Source organism: Eurosta solidaginis, chromosome 4 (assembly GCF_040869045.1).
Source record: "Eurosta solidaginis isolate ZX-2024a chromosome 4, ASM4086904v1, whole genome shotgun sequence".
NCBI lineage: Eukaryota > Metazoa > Arthropoda > Insecta > Diptera > Tephritidae > Eurosta > Eurosta solidaginis.
The window spans coordinates 250,749,329-250,770,110 of NC_090322.1; the positions used below are offsets into that span (position 1 = coordinate 250,749,329).

General features: G+C 36.6%; 1 protein-coding gene across 1 annotated transcript in view; it reads left to right on the top strand.

Annotated features, from left to right (window-relative positions):
* The window catches only part of LOC137251288 (transmembrane channel-like protein 7), a 28,054-nt gene extending 7,272 nt beyond the window's left edge, over window positions 1-20,782 (top strand). The window contains exons 4-11 of the mRNA XM_067785613.1: window positions 4,458-4,908; window positions 4,966-5,117; window positions 6,970-7,264; window positions 7,333-7,439; window positions 16,466-16,586; window positions 16,647-16,756; window positions 16,816-17,106; window positions 18,574-20,782. Coding sequence (XP_067641714.1) covers window positions 4,458-4,908; window positions 4,966-5,117; window positions 6,970-7,264; window positions 7,333-7,439; window positions 16,466-16,586; window positions 16,647-16,756; window positions 16,816-17,106; window positions 18,574-19,009 — 1,963 coding nt within the window. The 3' untranslated portion in view covers window positions 19,010-20,782. The remainder of the gene's footprint in view (window positions 1-4,457; window positions 4,909-4,965; window positions 5,118-6,969; window positions 7,265-7,332; window positions 7,440-16,465; window positions 16,587-16,646; window positions 16,757-16,815; window positions 17,107-18,573) is intronic.

A 20,782-nucleotide genomic window follows, 5' to 3' on the forward strand; every position in this document is an offset into this window, starting at 1 on the left:
TAACAAAGAAACGACTTTTCCGAATTAAAAAAATTCATTGTTATCGGACTCAAAAAATAAAAATCCGAAAATAATTTTTATCTTGATCCAAATGTATCAAAAGTCCAAAATTAACAGTTTTGCATGGAATTATATTATAAAAGGAATAACAGTTTCGGCCCATGTTCGATACGCTTTGTGTTTACCAAGGTGACATAAATTATTTCACAAACAAAAAAACACTAACGGAATAACTGTAACGTTCCGAATTTCCCTTTATTTCAATAGTTTTTTAAAACTCTTTTTTCAATTAAAGGTTTTTTTTTCCTGAAGATATGGTGCATGGCCCAAATAAGGTTTTTTGTAAATATTGGACACGTGAGCAAATTCAATTACTCTTCTCTACTGTTAACCCAGCTTTTGCAAAACATTGGCGACGGTTTCTCTCTTCGCCCCAGAAATGGGTTTTTAGGTCTCAGTCCACTTTTTTCTAAGGATTTACTGACATCGTTATGAATCTTCTTTGCCAATTTCAACTTCCTAAAATAGCCTGTCGAATTATTTACTTTCGCGACCCAAAAATATCTTCTTCGGCACTTTTTTCTTATCGCTGTAGTTACTTTTATTCCCATCGAAATAGTTTCTAAATGCTGTGTCGCTTTCGTAATTAAATGTCGTTTCGCATTGGGGGAACAGTTCTTCCCTAAAGCTGATAATAATTTCAAATATCGGTAATATCTTCAGCGAGCATTTCTTCAGAAAAAAGTTGCTTTGGTTTATTATTTATTCGATTGCTGTACGGTGTAATATAAAAAAATCTTCGATCACGTGGTCAAAGCTAAACTATACGATCACGTTCAATCATATAGCTCTATACATCAACACGGATTTGTACCCTTGAGATCAACTTGCTCAAATCTGGTCTTAATTACAAAGAAAATAGTTAACGCCTTTGAGAGCCAAGCACAGTTAGATGTAGTTTACACTGAATTTTCTAAGGCATTCGACAAGGTAGACCACTCCATTCTCTTGGAAAAACTCAAAGCATTCGGTATTAACGGAAACCTTCTAGATTTTTTCTCAAGTTTTCTTATGGGACGAAAACTTTTCGTCCAAATGGAATCCGCTAGATCTCAAACTTACATACATGCTTGGTCAGGTATCCCCCAAGGTACACATCTTGGGCCTCTCCTGTTGTTGTTGTTGTAGCGATACGTATGCTCCCCGAAGGCTTTGGGGAGTGTTATCGATGTGATGGTCCTTTGCCGGATACAAATCCGGTACGCTCCGGTACCATAGCACCATTAAGGTGCTAGCCCGACCATCTCGGGAACGATTTATGTGGCCACATTATACCTTCAGGCCATTCCCTCCCTCCCTACCCCCAAGTTCCATGAGGAGCTTGGGGTCACCAGAGCCTCGTCTGTTAGTGAAACAGGATTCGCCGCGGATGGGTGAGGTTGACAATTGGGTTTGGAGAAGCTATATATTGCGCTGGCAACCTGAAAGGTTGCGCTACACAGCCCCTTGAATCTGGTATTTTAGTCGTCTCTTATGACAGGCATACCTACCGCGGGTATATTCTGATCCCCTAACCCGCTGGGGTTGGACCTCTCCTCTTTTTACTATTTATTAATGACCTTCCTGATCAATTTTCAACTGCGGATTGTAATATATTTGCGGATGATGTTAAATTATTCCTAAAAATTCAAAATACAATTGACTGTTCTAGTCTTCAGTCTGATCTCAATAATCTCTCTAATTGGTGTATATTAAATCATCTCCATCTAAATGTTAGTAAATGTTGCGTCATCTAAATGGACAAAAATTGTGCCGTAAAGATACTATTAAGGATCTAGGGGTTATTTTCGACTCTATCTTGACCTTTTCCAACCATCTAGACTATGTGGTGTCGAAGTCTTTTTCTATGATTGGTTTTATACGCAGAAACACTGTGGATTTTGTTGACCCACTTACTCTCAAAGCGCTGTATATATATTTAGTGCGTAGTCATTTGGACTATTGTTGTATAATTTGGAACCCTTACTATCAAAATCTTACTTCTATAATTGAAAAGGCGCAAAGGGTGTTCACTAGAATTTGCGTTCTCTGTCATGGCCTGATGGGCTTCCAAACTATATTGGCAGACGCAAGTTGCTAGTCTACAAAGTTTGGAAGAGAGAAGGGCTTATTTTTCTATTATTTTTGTGTATAATGTGATGGATTATAGAATCAACTGTGAACTCATTTCTAATTTAATACATGTTCACTCATCAAGTCTTAATTTAAGGACAACTCGTTTATTCGATGTAATTTTTCATGCAACCAATTATGGTTTCAATGAGCCACTCACAAGGTGCGTTCGAATATGCAATACATATGCTAAAAATTTGAATTTCAGTTTAGAGATAAGTAGCTTTAAGACTAGTCGCTTTATACTTTTTAATTAATGAGTCTGTTAGAACTATTCGGTAGACAATAATAAATAAATATATATATCGCTCATTTACTTCAATAGTGTCATAACTCAAAAAACACAATTTTCCAGGAAAGCCATTCAAAGATTTTAACTGCCATATGTTGCGCATATAAAGGCATATTTTCATTTTTATAGAACGTGGTAAATTTTTACCCGATCACAAAGATTTTTTTATACAACATAGATCATGATATTAGGTACGTTTATATGTTAATAACTCAAAAGTCGTGTTTTTTGAGTTATGACACTATTGAAGTAAATGAGCGATATAATGCATGGAACTCCCACATACATTGGTCAATTTCAAGCCTCAAAATCCCCCATGGGAGATCAAGAATACCTCATGCGACCTCACCATCGCCAGGTATACAAAGAGTAACACCCCAAAAGACGTATACGCTACAACAACAACAATGTATACGCATCCATCTTCCAAGAGCGTAAAATGCATTATGAAGCTAACAATTGGACCATTTGCTATACGGATGGCTCTAAAACCGATAACGGCCCAGCCAGCTATTCTGTGGTTGACACAACTGGCACCCTCCTCAGATTACAAACATTACCCGCCCCGCATAAGTCTTCACTGCAAAATCCGCTGCGATTCGATGTGCAATAATGATGGCATTACTAAATAATCACAAGACACTTATATGCACCGATAGTAAATCTGTCCTTAAAGCGGCTCAGAATCCCTCATCCAACTCCAACACAGTCAATCATATCCGAGACTTACTAATTGGGAACGAATCGACTATACGTTTGCTATGGATACCAGGTCACACAGGGATTCATGGGAACGAAATGGCCGATAATGCGGCTAGATCAGCAGCCACCGCACCTGTCACTTTGGACTATACTTTAAATAAGAAAGACATTACTTACTTACTTAATTGGCGCTTAACCGTCTAACCGGTTATGGCCGTCCAACAAGGCGCGCCAGTCGCTCCTTCGCTCCGCCAACCGGCGCCAATTGGTCACACCAAGGGAGTTTAAATTGTTTTCCACCTGGTCCTTCCAACGGAGTGGGGGCCGCCCTCTACCTCTGCTTCCATAGGCGGGTTCCGATAGAAACACTCTCTTGGCCGGAGCCAGCGCAGCCGCTGCGTTTTAATTCGCTAGACTATGTTGATGTCTGCGTATAGCTCGTACAGCTCATCATTAAATCTTCTTCGGTACTCGCCATCGCCAGCGCGTAGAGTCCATAAATCTTTCCCAAAGGCGCTTCATCTGCTGTTGTCATGGTCCATGGTACTTGTAGAGTATGATTTTCGTCCGCCGAGAGAGGACTTTACTTTTCAATTGTCTACCTAGTCCAAAGTAGCATTTATTGGCAAGATTGATTCTTCGCTGGATTTCAGTGCTGATGTTGTTGCTAGTGTTGATGCTGGTTCCCAAGAGAGACATGCAAGCGCCAAGAAGACACCAACTCCGTTCAAAATCGAAACATGACTGGCTTATTTATAATCACCACCACTACACGCTTGTCCATAGAGACTTCGCAGCCCCCCAATACCCATCTGGCCTATGGAAAAAGCAAATACAAAACTTTTCACGTTTACGACTGGGTCACACAGCTGTAACACACGAACACCTCTTGAAAGGCGAACCTCCGCCATCATGCCAACTATGTGGAGACAACCTCTCTCTACAACATATATTTTCACACTGGCCTGCTCTGGAAACAACCAGGAACCAATACTTCAACACCAATTGGATTGATCTCCTCAAGATACCTACTAAGGAGAACATACAAAAAATAAACAATTTCATCAACCACATCGGATCCCGTATCTAAACAAAACAATTCAATTTATCCTAGATTAATTATAATTTCTAGTTTTATAATAAACTTCACCTAAACATTATTAAATAGAGCTGATAGCCCTGGCAGCTAATGCTAATTCTGTGTTAGCCAATTAATTAATTTAATTAGTTAATAAATAATAATAATAATAATATTTCGCTTGTAATACAACTCGAACTCTCTCACATACAGGGAAACACTTCGTGCTTTACCGCAACCGCTTTATATGAAACGTTTACTTAAACAAAAACTAGCCATCACCATTGAGCAACAGGCCAGCGATAAGCAACGTTGCAGCTGGTGTCACATTGTCGCCAATGCGATCATAAGTATTTTGCTGAAAAGTTGTAAACTCTTTAATACTGTATGTCAAAGTTTGGAAATTTGGTATGATGAGCTGAAATCGATTGAAGGTCAATTTGGCTGCAATATCAGCTCCTTCTTCAAATTCTTACGTTGGCTACTCATGTTAAATATATTGCTGTTGACCTGTATTTCCCTATTCATTATATTTCCACAACTACTCTACAATATAGTTGCACCTGAGGTGCAGGGGCACAACAATACTACATTAGTAGTTCAACAAAAGTCGAGTCAGGCCAAAAGTGCTCGTGGATTTATAGTGAATCTGCTAACAGGGGAGGTGAGTGCATAGTTAGTGTATACATTCATTTTAAAAGCTTTAATTAATTCATTTCAGGGTTGGCTACAAAATTCGTTAATGTTTTATAGTGGCTACAGCAATGTAACGTTTCGTCTACATCCGAACCTTAATACATACAGCTTACCACATGCTTACTTTATGACGATGCTTGTGCTTTACTTGCTTATTTTTATTGTAATTTCCACCAAGTAAGTATTGGCAATGCGCAGTATTCATTGTAGAAAAAAAACCAATTCTGCGCCGAGAGACTCGTTCAATAGTAACAACTTCGCTCTGAATGCTGTAAGAAACTCGGTTCTGTTGTTGTTGTAGCGATAAGGTTGCTCCCTGAAGGCTTTGGGGAGTGTTATCGATGTGATGGCCCTCTACACAGCATCATTAAGGTGCTAGCCCGACCATCTCGGGAACGATTTATATGGCCACATTAAACCTTCAGGCCATCCCCCCCTCCCTCGCCAGAGCCTCGTCTGTTAGTGTAACAGGATTCGCCGCGAAAAGGTCAGGTTGCCAATTGCGTTTGGAGAAGCTGTATATTGCGCTGGCAACCTGAAGAGTTGCGCTACACAGCCCCTTGAATCTGGTATTTTAGTCGCCTCTTACGACAGGCATACCTATATATTCTGACCACCTAACCCGCTGGAGTTCTCGCTCTCTCCAGTGCATGGGTCAGACCACGCCATATATAACGGCTACAGTAACTGTCTCAACGCGCTAGATTTGAAATTTATTTTGAATAGGTACATACACCTGAGCTTCATCAGAGCAGAAATGCTTTAAAAGATGTACCTAGAAGATCCGAAGTATTGCTTGTGCATTGTGATTTTTCATTCTAGCCCCCTTTTGGAAGTCTAAAGATCAATACCCACTAAATATAACACTTGCATCTGCAAAAGTAAAGGCTAAACATTCAACTGTTCACCAGAAAGCTACGCAGGATGAACTCCTCTTAGCACGTTGAGAATTTGGTTCTCCAGATTAATGATTGATGCTAACACTCAAACCGCAACTACGTCTTTTTGATTTCTTTTGAATATCATCTTTAAAGAGGCAGCATAACTTCAACCTAAGCAAAATATTTTCTGTTTCTCACAATCATTTGCTGAGCGCATGGGTTCATTATACCTGTCGTCATGTTACCACTGTATATACTCTCTGCGGGTTAAGGGACTTAAAATATTTCCGTGGCATGTCTAAAAATCCACAGACCCAAACTTCTAGGATTGAAAAAAAGACGTTCCCGAGGCATTTGACCTATCAAGAGAAGGTGCCGTAAAACAATCTGCAACACTCCCCTTATCCTAAGGGAGTATTTTAGCGGTTACAACAATAACAACGACAACCCTTGTATATACTTAAGGGTTTGTTATCATAAGAAACCCGTAACTTCTTGTCGACCTATAATGTTTTATTACGAAACTGGTCTTAACCTTCAGCTCCGACCATGGCAATTCTCACTTGATTGAGACCTAAAGATTATTAAAAAGCAACTGTTCCCAGTTGGACCCACAGTTTTCATAAGCAATATCAACAATAATGATATTGTGATGAATATTAGCATCACTAAGTGATACTAACATCACTACGCACCTACATACAAGGCGACGGAGAGATACTCACAAGCGCATGTAGTCAGCGGCCGAAATGGTGCTCACATATACACACGCATATGGCTACAAACTACAAATATACATGTACATGGCTGGTAACCAAGCATGAAGTTCGCGAAATTGCTAGACTTTAGGAGAAATGGGTGAACGAGGAAACCGCAAGTATAAAATCAGCTCAAGCTGAGTAGTCAGTAATCAGTTTTGATTTAAGCGCGCTATTGGTTGTGAAGTATAAGTGTTATTGTGAAGTACTCTCAAAGCCGTCTAATAAAGACCATTTTGCATTATTGAATATTGGAGTTATTTATTCAACAGTTTAGCGATTCGAACGTTAGTAGAACGTTGCAAATAATCAGAATTTCCCTAAATTCGTTACAATATGAAAAATTACTCGCATCTTTTATATGTATCTCTTCTATCTTTCTTTAACTAGAATGGCTCGCGTATATCGCATTAGCTTCATACAAGCTGCTGGTAGTGCGCGAGGTATGTTGGCAGCCAGAACTTTTTGTGCATGGGATTTTGGTATCTCAAATAGAAAATCGGCTGAATTAAAGCATATTGCAATATTTGCCGAACTTAAAGCCGTACTTAATGAAAGGGCTGTGCCCAAGGAAACATTTACAGTTTGGTGGCGTATTTGGATTTTTTGTTCGCGCGCCTTCGCTCATTTTCTGGTGACGTCTATAATTGGTGGCGCGGGAATTTGTGTATGGATATTGTTGAAAGTGAGTGCAAAAGTAGCTTACTAAAATAATTTATAACTAATAAAGTATTTATTGAATTTTTTGGTTAGGAGCTTGATTCAACTGACGCTGAGAACGGCTGGAGAACTTTATCAACAGCCAGTATTCTTAATCTTACAATGCTTTTAATGCAATCATTTTTGTCATGGATTTCAAGGTAAAAAAAAAAATATACAAATTTATGTTGGTAATATTTTACATTTTTAAATATGGGTATAAGGCATATATCTGTGGTCACAAGGCTTAACAGCACAAGTCCACATTTTTGGTCAAATTAAGCTATTATCATGTTTGAATTCTCCTTATTCGAATTCATATTATGTCAAAATTTTGTGAAGATCACTCCAATAGTTAACGAGATATTAAGAAAAGGCAAACAGCTCAAGTCAAATTTATTGCAGTTTGCATAGGGAATAACAACACATCACAGTTCTCTAATATCAGGTGATTCTCGCTTCACTTGTGTTCATGTGTCCAATTGGAATTCAGCAAGCGAAGCTGTTGGTTGTTAATCTTTTGTGTGCGGAAAAACAGCATATCTAACTTGTGCTTTTATTCCATAATAAGTTTGTTGTTCGAAAACGTACATAAGTATACTTGTAATGTTTTATTCAATATATGTTCCTTCCAATGCGTATCATTACTTAACTTATGCCTTTGTTCTATGCTTTATTTCCTATTATTTGTAAACATAATAAGAGATATGTTATTTTTCCAAGACGACTTATTTGTGTCAAATAAAATAACTTGACTTACTTTTTTATTCCAACTGCTAGCTTCGAGAAATCGTTAAATAGTGTCTTTATTGTAATACATATTTACATAACTTAAAGTTAATAAACAATGGAAGACAGAGGTAGGTTAAAGTTTATCCAACTTCCATATTGCATTAAATAGGTTTTCTTTCGTTATGACACATCTTTGTCTCATTAAAGGTCCAGAATTTCGTGAGCTATATCAATGGTCCTTCCAAGAAGGATCCCTACAGCCATAGGCGATACATTTTTTTAAAATAAGTTTTATGCTCCCCTTGTACCGAATGAAACATCTTGTAATGCTAATTGCGAAATTCAACATGTTAAAAATAATTTAGCAAAATCGATCTCAACCGATATCAATACTACCTCTCCACAGTTATTCGAGATAGACTTTAGCAGCGACGATTCTATAAAAGATCCAGACTATATCCTTTCAAGTGTGACCACGGAATCAGAAAAAGATATTTATGGCAATATCCAAAATTTTAATCAACCATCTGCAAATAGTACGAAAAAATACAGAAAACTGAACAGAAATTTAGGAAGATCATATGTGACAAAAAAAGGAAAACTGATTGCTGATCGTAAGTGCATACCTCTAGACAGTTGCCGAAAAAAATGTGCTCTTAAAAGTGTGCTCCAAAATCTCCATTGAGCGATAAAAGTAGTAATCAGTTCCAAAAAACTAACTAAACGAACCACAACTCGAAACTATTAAGGAGCATATTAATAGTTTTACTGCCTACGAAAGCCATTATTGTCGGCGTGATTCAAGTGCAAAATATTTAAATTCCGATTAACAAAAATGTACAGTCTGTACTGCAAAGATGTTGAAACTCCTGTTAGCTTATCAAAATATTCAGAAATATTCCACACAATGAGCTCAAAATTCAAACAACCGAAACTTGATACTTGTAAATGCGGTTACTTTAAATCCCAAATGGACCACATCAATAAGCATACGTCAGAATATAAAACACTGACTGAAAAACAGGCAATGCATCACAAAGATTAGGATAGAGCATATAAATCTAAGAATTTTTAAAAAGATCAGGCTGGGAAGCACAAAAATGTAAAGAAAATGTAATGAAAACCTCCATTTGCTACTATAAGAGGCAATTGAATACTTAAAATCTTACCATATATGATTGTGAAACGAATAAAGCCTTTTGCTATATGTGGCTTGAAGGAGTTGGCCAGCGATGTGCTAACGAAATATCTTCACGTATTTTTCAACATTTAAATTCCTTGTCCGCAGTTAAACATGTTGACTCTATCATTTTCTACAGCGATTCATGCGTCAGCCAAAATAAGAACTCATTCTATCTATGTTCATAGCTTTCTTAGAGAGCAATCATAATATTAAAATGATTGAGCATAAGTTCCTTGAGCCAGGGCATACACATATGGAGTGTGATGTGGCTCACGCCCTTATCGAACGAAACAAGAAGAATTGGTATCAATTTGTACTTCCAGTTGGTAACAGGAATACATATGAAGTAATTGAAATTGATAACAAATTTTACAATTTTGGCCCAATTGCTAAAAGTAAATTGAATTAGAGAAAAGTTAATAAAGATGGAGAGAAGTTTACGTATTTTGATGTGAAGTGGCCCTGCTAAACTCAAAATCGGTTTTGTTGTGTAAAATACTAAACTTCTCTGGATAATACACAGCCTTTAAGGACACTTAATGTTGCGAAGCGTGGTGTCAGTTCTTTAACAATTGGGGACCAATATAAAATTTTAACAACTCTTATATCTAAAGAGAAAAAGGAAGACTTGTTAAGCATTTTGAACTTAATCGATCCCATGTTCCATAATTTTTACAAAAATCTGAACTAGGGGAAATATATGGAATACTGATCCAAATATTGTCGATGTCTCTACATCTACTGAAAATATTGAGAACGATACCTCTCAATAGGATATGATGTTATCATTATGTCAAATTGTTCAAATTCCTTTCAGATTCTTTACTTTCGCATTGCATTATTTTTTTACTACTATCTAATTTTCTTATGATAAAATTGCTTGAAGTTCCTATGTTTCATTCTTATTTTTCGCATTACATTATTTACATACATTTACAAAAGGTTAATTTAATGAAATAAATGCACTTAACTGAGTTCAATAATATGACGACAGTCACACAGACAGTATTCTTATACTAACAAGTAAGGAAGGTTAAGTTCGGGTGTAACCGAACATTACATACTCAGTTGAGAGCTATGGTGACAACATAAGGGAAAATAGCCATGTAGGAAAATGAACCGAGGGAAACCCTGGAATGTGTTTGTATGACATGTGTATCAAATGAAAGGCATTAAAGAGTATTTTATGAGGGAGTGGGCCATAGTTCTATAGGTGGACGCCATTTAGGGATATCGCCATAAAGGTGGATCAGGGTTGACTCTAGAATTTGTTTGTACAATATGGGTATCAAAAGAAAGGTGTTAATGAGTTAAGGGAGTAATCCTTAGTTCCATAGGTGGACGCCGTTTCGAGATATCGCCATAAAGGTGGACCAGGGGTGACCCTAGAATTTGTTTGTACAATATGGGTATCAAAAGAAAGGTGTTAATGAGTATTTTAAAAGGGAGTGATCCTTAGTTCCATAGGTGGACGCCGTTTCGAGATATCGCCATAAAGGTGGACCAGGGGTGACCCTAGAATATGTTTGTACAATATGGGTATCAAACGAAAGGTGTTAATGAGTATTTTAAAAGGGAGTGGTGGTAGTTGTATAAGTGGTCGCCTTTTCGAGATATCGCCATAAAGGTGGACCAGGGGTGACTCTAGAATTTGTTTGTACGATATGGGTATCAAATGAAAGGTGTTAATGAGTATTTTAAAAGGGAGTGGGCCTTAGTCCCATAGGTGGATGCCTTTTCGAGATATCGCCATAAAGGTGGGCCAGGGGTGACTCTAAAATTTTTTTGTACGATATGGGTATCAAATGAAAGGTGTTAATGAGTATTTTAAAAAGGAGTGGGCCTTAGTTCTATATGTGGACGCCTTTTCGAGATATCGCCATAAACGTGGACCAGGGGTGACTCTAGAATGTGTTTGTACGATATGGGTATCAAATTAAAGGTATTAATGAGGGTTTTAAAAGGGAGTGGCCCTTAGTTGTATATGTGAAGGCGTTTTCGAGATATCGACCAAAATGTGGACCAGGGTGATCCAGAACTTCATCTGTCGGGTACCGCTAATTTATTTATATATATAATACCACGAACAGTATTCCTTCCAAGATTCCAAGGGCTTTTGATTTCGCCCTGCAAAACTTTTTCATTTTCTTCTACTTAATATGGTAGTTGTCACACCCATTTTACCAAGTTTTTTTCTAAAGTTATATTTTGCGTCAATAGACCAATACAATTACCATGTTTCATCCCTTTTTTCGTATTTGGTATATAATTATGGCATTTTTTTCATTTTTCGTGATTTTCGATATCGAAAAAGTGGGCGTGGTCATAGTCGGATTTCGGCCATTTTTTACACCAATACAAAGTGAGTTCAGATAAGTACGTGAACTGAGTTTAGTAAAGATATATCGATTTTTGCTCAAGCTATCGTGTTAAAGGCCGAGCAGAAGAACAGACGGACTGTGTATAAAAACTGGGCGTGACTTCAACCGATTTCGCCCTTTTTCACAGAAATAAGTTATCGTCCCAGAATCTAAGCCTCTACCAAATTTCACATGGATTGGTAAATTTTTGTTCGACTTATGGCATTAAAAGTATCCTCGACAAATTAAATGAAAAAGGGCGGAGCCACGCCCATTTTGAAATTTTCTTTTATTTTTGTATTTTGTTGCACCATATCATTACTGGAGTTGAATGTTGGCATAATTTACTTATATACTGTAAAGATATTAACTTTTCTTTTAAAATTTGAATTAAAAAAAAAATTTTTTTTAAAAGTGGGCGTGGTCGTTCTCAGATTTTGCTAATTTTTAGTAAGCAGTCATAGAGTAATAAGAGTAACGTTCCTGCCAAATTTCATCATGATATCTTCAACGACTGCCAAATAACAGCTTGTAAAACTTCTAAATTACCTTCTTTTAAAAGTGGGCGGTGCCACGCCCATTGTCCAAAATTTTACCATTTTTCTATTCTGCGTCATAAGTTCAACTTACTTACCAAGTTTCATCGCTTAATCCGTATTTGGTAATGAATTATCGCACTTTTTCGATTTTTCGAAATTTTCGATATCGAAAAAGTGGGCGTGGTTATAGTCCGATATCATTCATTTTAAATAGCGATCTGAGATGAGTGCCCATGAACCTACATACCAAATTTCATCAAGATACCTCAAAATTTACTCAAGTTATCGTGTTAACGGACAGACGGACGGACGGACGGACATGGCTCAATCGAATTTTTTTTCGATACTGATGATTTTGATATATGGAAGTCTATATCTATCTCGATTCCTTTATACCTGTACAACCAACCGTTATCCAATCAAAGTTAATATACTCTGTGAGCTCTGCTCAACTGAGTATAAAAACATTGGCGCATAATCATAGTCAAAATAAAATGGGTTTTAAATTTAGCTTCAGCTTTTTTGAGAGATAGCTCATAGAAAATTGTGTCAAAAAGCTGCAACTAAATTTGAATTCTATTTTATTTTGACTATGATTATGCGCCATTATATTTATTGTTACGGCTTATCGGAATAACTTGAATTGTGTCAACAGATGGTAAGACTGTTAGTTCGGAATAATAGCATAAGTTTACTTACGTCTTTCGTCTATGTCAAATTATTTTTAGGAAAAAAGGTATAAATTACGTTTTTAAGCGTATTTGGAAAACTAATAGTATTTATGTAAGTTACCTGCCAGCATAAGATGCATATAATATCAAAGATATTCCAAAAAAAGTTTGTTCTATTCCCTCGAAAACTTTTTTCAGATTATAATTTAAATCTTTAAAATGCTCTCCTGAAAAACGCAAAAAACCCACTTGTGCTGCTAAGCCGTCACAACGCAGATATGCAATACTCCTTCCTATATTGCTACTACAGGCTAGGTACACTCACAAACATCAGAATGCCGATATATTGATTTTTAAATGTTTTTGTTTTTGTATTCAATAATCGAATGTACCTAAATTTAAATTTTTTACAATCACAAAACTCATTGCGAGCATTTTGTATTAGCAATATAGGAGTATTACATACATGGTATAAGGACTGTCCTTATAAATCAAGTTATCGATTTTTACCCAAGTTCACTCTAGGGTCTAAAATACCACACATACATTTTGAGGTTAAAAATAAGATGTCTCTATGGAGACTCAAAAAATCAAAATTTATTTTTTGGTTTCTGTTTGTGTAGTATATTTGTCCTTGGTATTTCTGTTTGAGGGGGGAGACTCGAAAAAATGGGTAATTTGATTCATAAGGACCAGCCTAATGGATATATGCCATACTTATTGCATTTCAACATGGCTTTATCTGAATGTGTTCAATCATCGCAGGAGCACGGGTTTGAATCCCACTCACGGCAAAAAGACTTTGAACATATTTCACGGTATGGGCGAAAGAAATGTCACCTTTTCCGTCCTGGGGCTGTATGCAGTAAGTGTGAGTTTTGAAATGTACACTTTTCTTGCAAATTATATGAAATTATATGAAGAAAAAGTGTATATTTTGAAACTCACACTTACTGCATCTACCCCCTGATGTCGCGTTGTTTAAATTTTTCCCAAATAAATTAAAAATTTCAAAATGTCTTAAAAAGATCAATAAGGGTACTTCCCGCTTAGCAACACAAAAGGAAGATATTTAAAAAAATTAAACGCACTATCGGCGGCCGCCGTTGTGTGGTGGTAGCGTACTCCGCTTATCACGCCGAATATCCTGGGTTCAGGCCCCGGGCAAAGCAACATCAAAATTTAGAAATTAGTTTCTTCAATTAGTACAAAGTTTTTCTAAGCGGGGTTGTTGTTGTTGTTGTTGTAGCGATAAGGACACTCCCCGAAGGCCTTGGGGAGTCGATAATTCTGGTGTTGGTAAAGTCAGCTGCGTGGCCACTACTTAAAATGTGTTGAGACAAGGCTGTGCTTTGTTTTTGCTTTTTTATATCCGATTCGTGTTCGGCTAAGCGGGCGCCTAATGCTCTTTTTGTTGTTCCGATATACACTTTATCACAGCGTTCGTTGTCGTTACCCTTGAATTTTATTTAATAAACAACGTTGCTTTGTTGTTGTTTTTCTATTAGGCTTTTCGTTTTCGTAAAAATGCTGGATATTGTTGCATCCGATTTGTATGCAAGCGTAATATTTTGTTGTTTTAATATTTTTTGATCAAAGTTCTCGCTGAGTTTTGGTATGTATGTGACGCTGTAATATTTTTTTGGCGCATTAGATGTTTCTGGAGAAGACCCCGAGAGGGTCCCCAAAACCATCCCGAAATGATCCCGAGGGAGTCCCAAAAAGGTCACGGAATGACCCCGAGGTACTCTCCTAAACCATGCCAAAATGACCTCCAAAAGACCCCAAGGGAGTCGCAAACGCCATCCCGAAATGACCCCAAAACCCTAGGAGGATCGCGAGGGAGCTCCTGGAATGGGCCCCAATAGACCTCGGGTGTCCCCAAGGTGTCCCAGAAATTACCCCCAAACGGCCCCCCAAAAAACCCCGCGATTTTCTTATTTTTGAATAACTGAATAAAAACTAAAATTTTATTGTTATTCCATATTTTGTAAATAATGAATAATAACTCAACTCTTTATTCAAAATTTGCAAAAATAAGAATATTTTGAATAACGAGAAAATGTTATTCATTATTCAAGAAATGCTTGAATAAAAAATATCATGTTATTCATCACTCAAGTTTTCTTGAATAATGAATAAAAATTTATTTTTTATTTTTTTGTCAATGGTTATTCAAATTTGTTGATAACGCCCATCCCTGATTTGAACTGATCGAAAAAATTACAAAAAAGTTTTAAGTTAAACGGGTTTATTGAAAACAATACTTACATGAAGTAATAATAATACTAAAAGCTAGAAAATAATTAGGTAGATCCTAGGTACTAGTCATCACACTCCCCATCAATCTAGGGCGTTGATCAGACAATTAAATAAAAGCGTTGGTTGCGTGAAATTTCTAAAAATGTGAGGCGTAGCATAACCTGATTAAGGTTCAGTTGGTCTTATATATGACTATCAATAGAAATTTGACGCGTCCAACGTCTCCAATTTGTTACAATCCCTCAATACATAATCCTTCCAAAGACTTTACTCGACTCTGCGCCACGTATGCTTGTCCCTCCTCCAACTCCAAAATATTTTGATGTCACTTCTACCGGACTGTATGTAATATTTGTTCCAAATATGAGCCAAATCGGACATCATAGGTCGCTTTCTATTCATGTATGTATTATGTGTTCCAAATATGGACCAAATCGGACCACAAATACGTTTTTTTGAATATCTCGATCTTTGCGCCACCTAGCGGCGATTTTTTTCATAGGCCGCTTTCTATTCTTGTATGTATTATGTGTTCCAAATATGGACCAAATCGGACCACAAATACGATTTTGGTGAATGTCTCGATCCTTGCGCCACCTAGCGGCGGTTTTCATAGGTCGCTTTCTATTCTTGTATGTATTATGTGTTCCAAATATGAGCCAAATCGGACCACAAATACGATTTTTGTGAATATCTCGATCCTTGCGCCACCCATGGTCGATTTTTTTTTCATAGGTCGCTTTCTATTCTTGTATGTATTAAAAAAAAATAAAATACATGTAAGGCCCGATAACCTCCGAAGAGATCTGAGGCCGAGCTTCTCTTCCAATTTGCGTCGTGCTCCTTTTGATTTTCCCTACAAATTGGCCGGACGGGACCTACATGTTTTATGCCGACTCCGAACGGCATCTGCACTGAGAGCTTTTCATGGCAGAAATACACTCGGAGCGCTTGCCAAACACTGCCGAGGGGCGACCCCGCTTAGAAAAATTTTCTTCTAATTGAAAAACTTTATTTCTAAAATTTTGATGTTGCCTTACCCGGGGTGTGAACCCAGGGCATACGTTGTGGTAGGCGGAGCACGCTACCATCACACCACGGTGGCTTGTATGTATTATGTGGTCCAAATATGAGCCAAATCGGACCACAAATACGATTTGTGTGAATATCTCGATCCTTGCGCCAGCTAGCGGCGATTTTTTCCTATTATTGCATTGTCATCGGGTTCTGAACTATACTCCAAGTTTCAAGCTTGTATCTTATCGGGAAGTTACTTAAATTTCAATTACAAAAAAGTGCGGTCCAACCAGCCTGTCAAATCAACCTAAATAAAACCGTTTAAAAAAAGTTCATTTTTACTTTTATAAGTTTTTAATACAATAAATAAATAAAAATTGATATTAGGATGGATCCAATTAAGATTTTCGTATTCCTTTTCAGAATGGAAGATTATCGCTCCGCTCGCCGTACACTGCACATAGCTTTGCTGCGCAGTTTCATGTTGGAAGCTGTCATTATTAGCGTGCTGGTATATTTTTTGTTAACGAAAGAGTATAGCCAAGTGAGTGCTGAATAAAGCTACAAAAAAATTAACTGCTAATAAAACAAAATATTTTTATAGTGCTGGGAGACACATATTGGCCAAGAGTTATATCGTTTTATTATAATAGATACATTTATTTGTTTACTCATTATACCGTTGCTCTGTGTGGCACGTTCCCTGCTGTCACAGTAAGTTATTGTTGTTATTATTTTTTATGAATTCAGCTAATTGCTAATTTTATTTGCAGATATTATTTGCCTTGGCTTGGTGGCGCAGAGTTTGATATATCACAAAAAAGTTTGGGTCTCGTTTACAATCAAACTTTGCTATGGTTGGGTTTATTATTCGCGCCGCTTCTTGTTGCAATCATCGTTTGTAAAATGCTCCTACAATTTTATATCAATAAGGCGCTCTTGTTGTATTTATGTAAACCATGCTGTCACATATGGCGTTCGGCGCAGACGCAAACGCTTTATTTGGTTTTTACTTTTGTATCGCTATTGGGTGTGATCTTGACATTGGGTTACATTATGACACAGTATGTATCAATAATTATACTACACGAGAATCACTTTTTTCACGGTATTGGACCAAACTAGCTTTTCTGTAAAGATTTATCTCTAAGCAAAAAGCCTTCAAACTTAGATACTGGCTTTGTGACACTCTTAGTTTTATGCATTTTGATGCCCTGAGTCAATCATTATTTTTTGGGTTTTTCTTTTTTTTGAAGTTAGACCCGCCCCCAAATTTCAACCTTCGCTAACGCTAAAGCTCCATCGCCAAAAATCTCTACAACAGTATCAAGTGCGCAGAAAAGTATGCAACATTTAGTACCATATGATTACAAAGAATGATAGCCAAAAGGGCTAATTAAACTTCCTTAACCCTAACGCCATAGTCGTAACCATACCCATATCTATAACCACCTCCAATGTGATCGATTAATGGTGCCTTAACCTAAAAATCATGAAAATTTCATAAAAATGAAGAAAACGCAAAAAATTACAAACATATTCCACAAAAAATAAGTCTCTTAGTCATAACGTATCCAAAACAATGCATAAAATCTACAAAATGTTATTAAATTCACCAACTCAAATATTTTTAGGTTATGGATATGGCGAAAAACTAAAAACCAATTGGTTGGCTATGATATAGTTATGGCGTCAGCGTTATGGCATGGCACCATTAATCGATCACATTGATTTCCATAAGGTAGGTTCGATCAGCTGCTTTATCTGGTTATGGTTTTATGGTTATAGGTCACCATTAATTGTCCCTTAACTTTAATACTCTTACATGGGACTTGGACTGGGCGGTTATTCCATATGACCGTATGGCACTAAATTATGCTTACTTTTCTGCGCACTTGATACTATTTTAGATATTTTTAGCGATGGAGTTTTAACGTTATCGAGTGTTGGAATTTGGAAGCTGGTATGGAAATTTTAGTGGAGCTTTTGGATTTACATTTTCGCATTACCCGAGATGCGCTTACTTTTTTATTAAGCTTGTCGCCTCTGATGAATCGACCATTCTTTATGATGTGCTAAACCCGACTCCGCTATAATAATCGATGACCCGTAGTTCTTACGTAAAAAAACGAAAAAATTTCACAGATATGTGAGCGTTTTTTGAGGGTAGGGCCGAACCTGCACCAACTATGCCATACCTAATAGCAGATTCGGACTCAAGGCATGAAATCATCATACTTCCATGCAATACGTGTGTCCCATTACCAGATCAGCGAACTTTTTTAGTGGCTGTTTTATATAGTTTTTATTTTTTTTTTCGAAGATCTCCCAATAATAATCTGGTTTATATGCAAAATAAATACATTTCCTAAGATTTGGTCCAATTTCGAACTTCGAAAGCCAATATCAATGTTTTGAGGGTAGACTTCGAAAAACGGGGAATTTACTTTTTTTTTTGCTTATGGTTCGATCTCTTCAAAAAAAATTGGTTTGGTTCAGTCCTAAACACTCTCATCTCACTTTTCTTCCAGACTACCAATGAGTTCGCATTGCGGTCCCTTTCGCGATTCTGGTTATATGTTTAAAATATTTATAGATGGCGTACTAAAATTGCGTCAAAATGAAATATTATGGCGTTTGCTCACTTTACTTATACGTCCCGCAGCTGTTGGTATAATGTTAGTTATAATGACGGCTTTGGTTTATTATTTACGCGCCAAATCTCGTGCACGTCGTCTCATGGTAAAGTTGTTGAAGGAAATGATTTATCTGGAAGCTAAAGATAAGGAATTCTTGCTAAATCGTATTATGAATATTACAAAAAACCGTGATCAGTCATCTTACGATGTCAGATCAAATGGATCGAAATCGGTGCGCCCTACCAGCCCTCGACTCGCTGACATAATTATACAAAACGAAATGAGCACATCCAGTCCATCGTGTACCTATACCAAGTGTGTTCACTAAGCGATAAACGTCAAAACTACAAACAGCCTCGCTCACCTGATGGAAATCTCAGGTCTAGAGTCGCATTTTTGGTCTCAACGACAACATTTTTGACTACCAATCGTATGGACTTTCTCAATTTTTCAATCATTCGGAGCATTCGGTAATGGTATCCATTTTGAATTCGCTGTCATTCCGAATCCAGCGAGTGCCTGTCAGAATGCTTGACAGATAAGTCAACACACTTGTACTTGTACACTATGATCCAGTCGGAATGCGTCTTCGCTTAGTGATGGTCTTATACTACGTAGTCCAAATAGTTAGTTAATTTGGGTTTGTATGTATTTATTGAAAAAAATAATGGTTAGAAGGGCGACTCATGAAAGCATATAAACTTATAAGGTGTAAAATTATATACATTTACACACGCTGTTATATGAACGCACCTAGAAATACTCTTGATAAACTTGATTGTTTATCAGCTGTATTATTGCCAAACAAAAATTTTTTCATTGTTATACAAATTAAAAAATGCCAAGATTAAGTGAAAAATCAAAACTAAAACGTCCTTACTAAGATATTCTTGTAAATGACTTGCTGATGTTGGAGATTTCTGATGAAAATGCCTGCTGTAATGTCTGCAAGGTTGCATTCCTTTGAGTTTACCGCGTTTACACAATGAAATGTGCGCGTAAATTTATACAAATTGTGTAAATGATTTTTCATACAAAATTTGACAGCTCGTTTACGCACTAGATAAATCAGGACGCTTAACCAACGAACCGATATCATTTCGTTACGATAATTAACGTTAATAAACGAAACAAAGTCATTTCGATTCGTTTATTAACGTTAAGAACGTCAAATTAACGAAATGATTTCGTTTCGTTTTCTGCCATATCAAAACGAAGTCAAATCGTTTATGTTGATTATTAATTTCAAGCTATTCTGGCAAAGTTGATTGATGGCGGAGTCATTAAAGGTGAAAGCATTATCCAAGCTGATTGCAACGTTTCTCATGAATTTTGACAGTACGAACATTTCTCAGAGTATTTTGACATTACCACCAACGAATTACACGAACAAATTACATGGAGTTTGTGTGTGTACGTCCGCTCGCTGTTGCCACCTTACGGCTTCACCATGGCTATAGCATTGCCAGCACAATTCAAACATAAAGTATCACGTTTTTGTTAACGTTTTTAACGTTAACGAAAGCTTTTCGTTTCGGTTAAAAACGAGATACAATTTATCTTGATAATTTCTTTATCGATAATATTTCGAAGTGTTTCAACGGAAACGGTGGAATTTTTTTGATAAACGATTAGCTTAACTTTAAGGTGCATCCCTGAGATAAATGTATACGTTTACACACTTTATAAGCACTTTATAAGGCATTTATACGGTTACATGAGTCCCCCTAGATTTATTATTATATTAGTAAAATAATTTATTTTTGAACAAATTCGAGACACATATGATTTTAGTTAAAATACTTAAATAATAGTAAATAATTATATGATATTAATTCATTGTAATTGCACAGCATAAAATATACAAATTGTTTGTGTAGTTAGATATGAATGTGGTGCTCAAATGACAGGCCAAATGTTGTGTACTCCTGTTGGAACTGATTGCCTTCTAGTATATACATTTTAGATAAAATATACTGAAAATTTATTATATTTTTACATATATTTATATATAGAGGAAATAAGTATGTAAGTTCTTGTACGTATTTAAAAAAATATATAAAGATCATTTAATAAAATATAACGAAATTTACATTTTAGA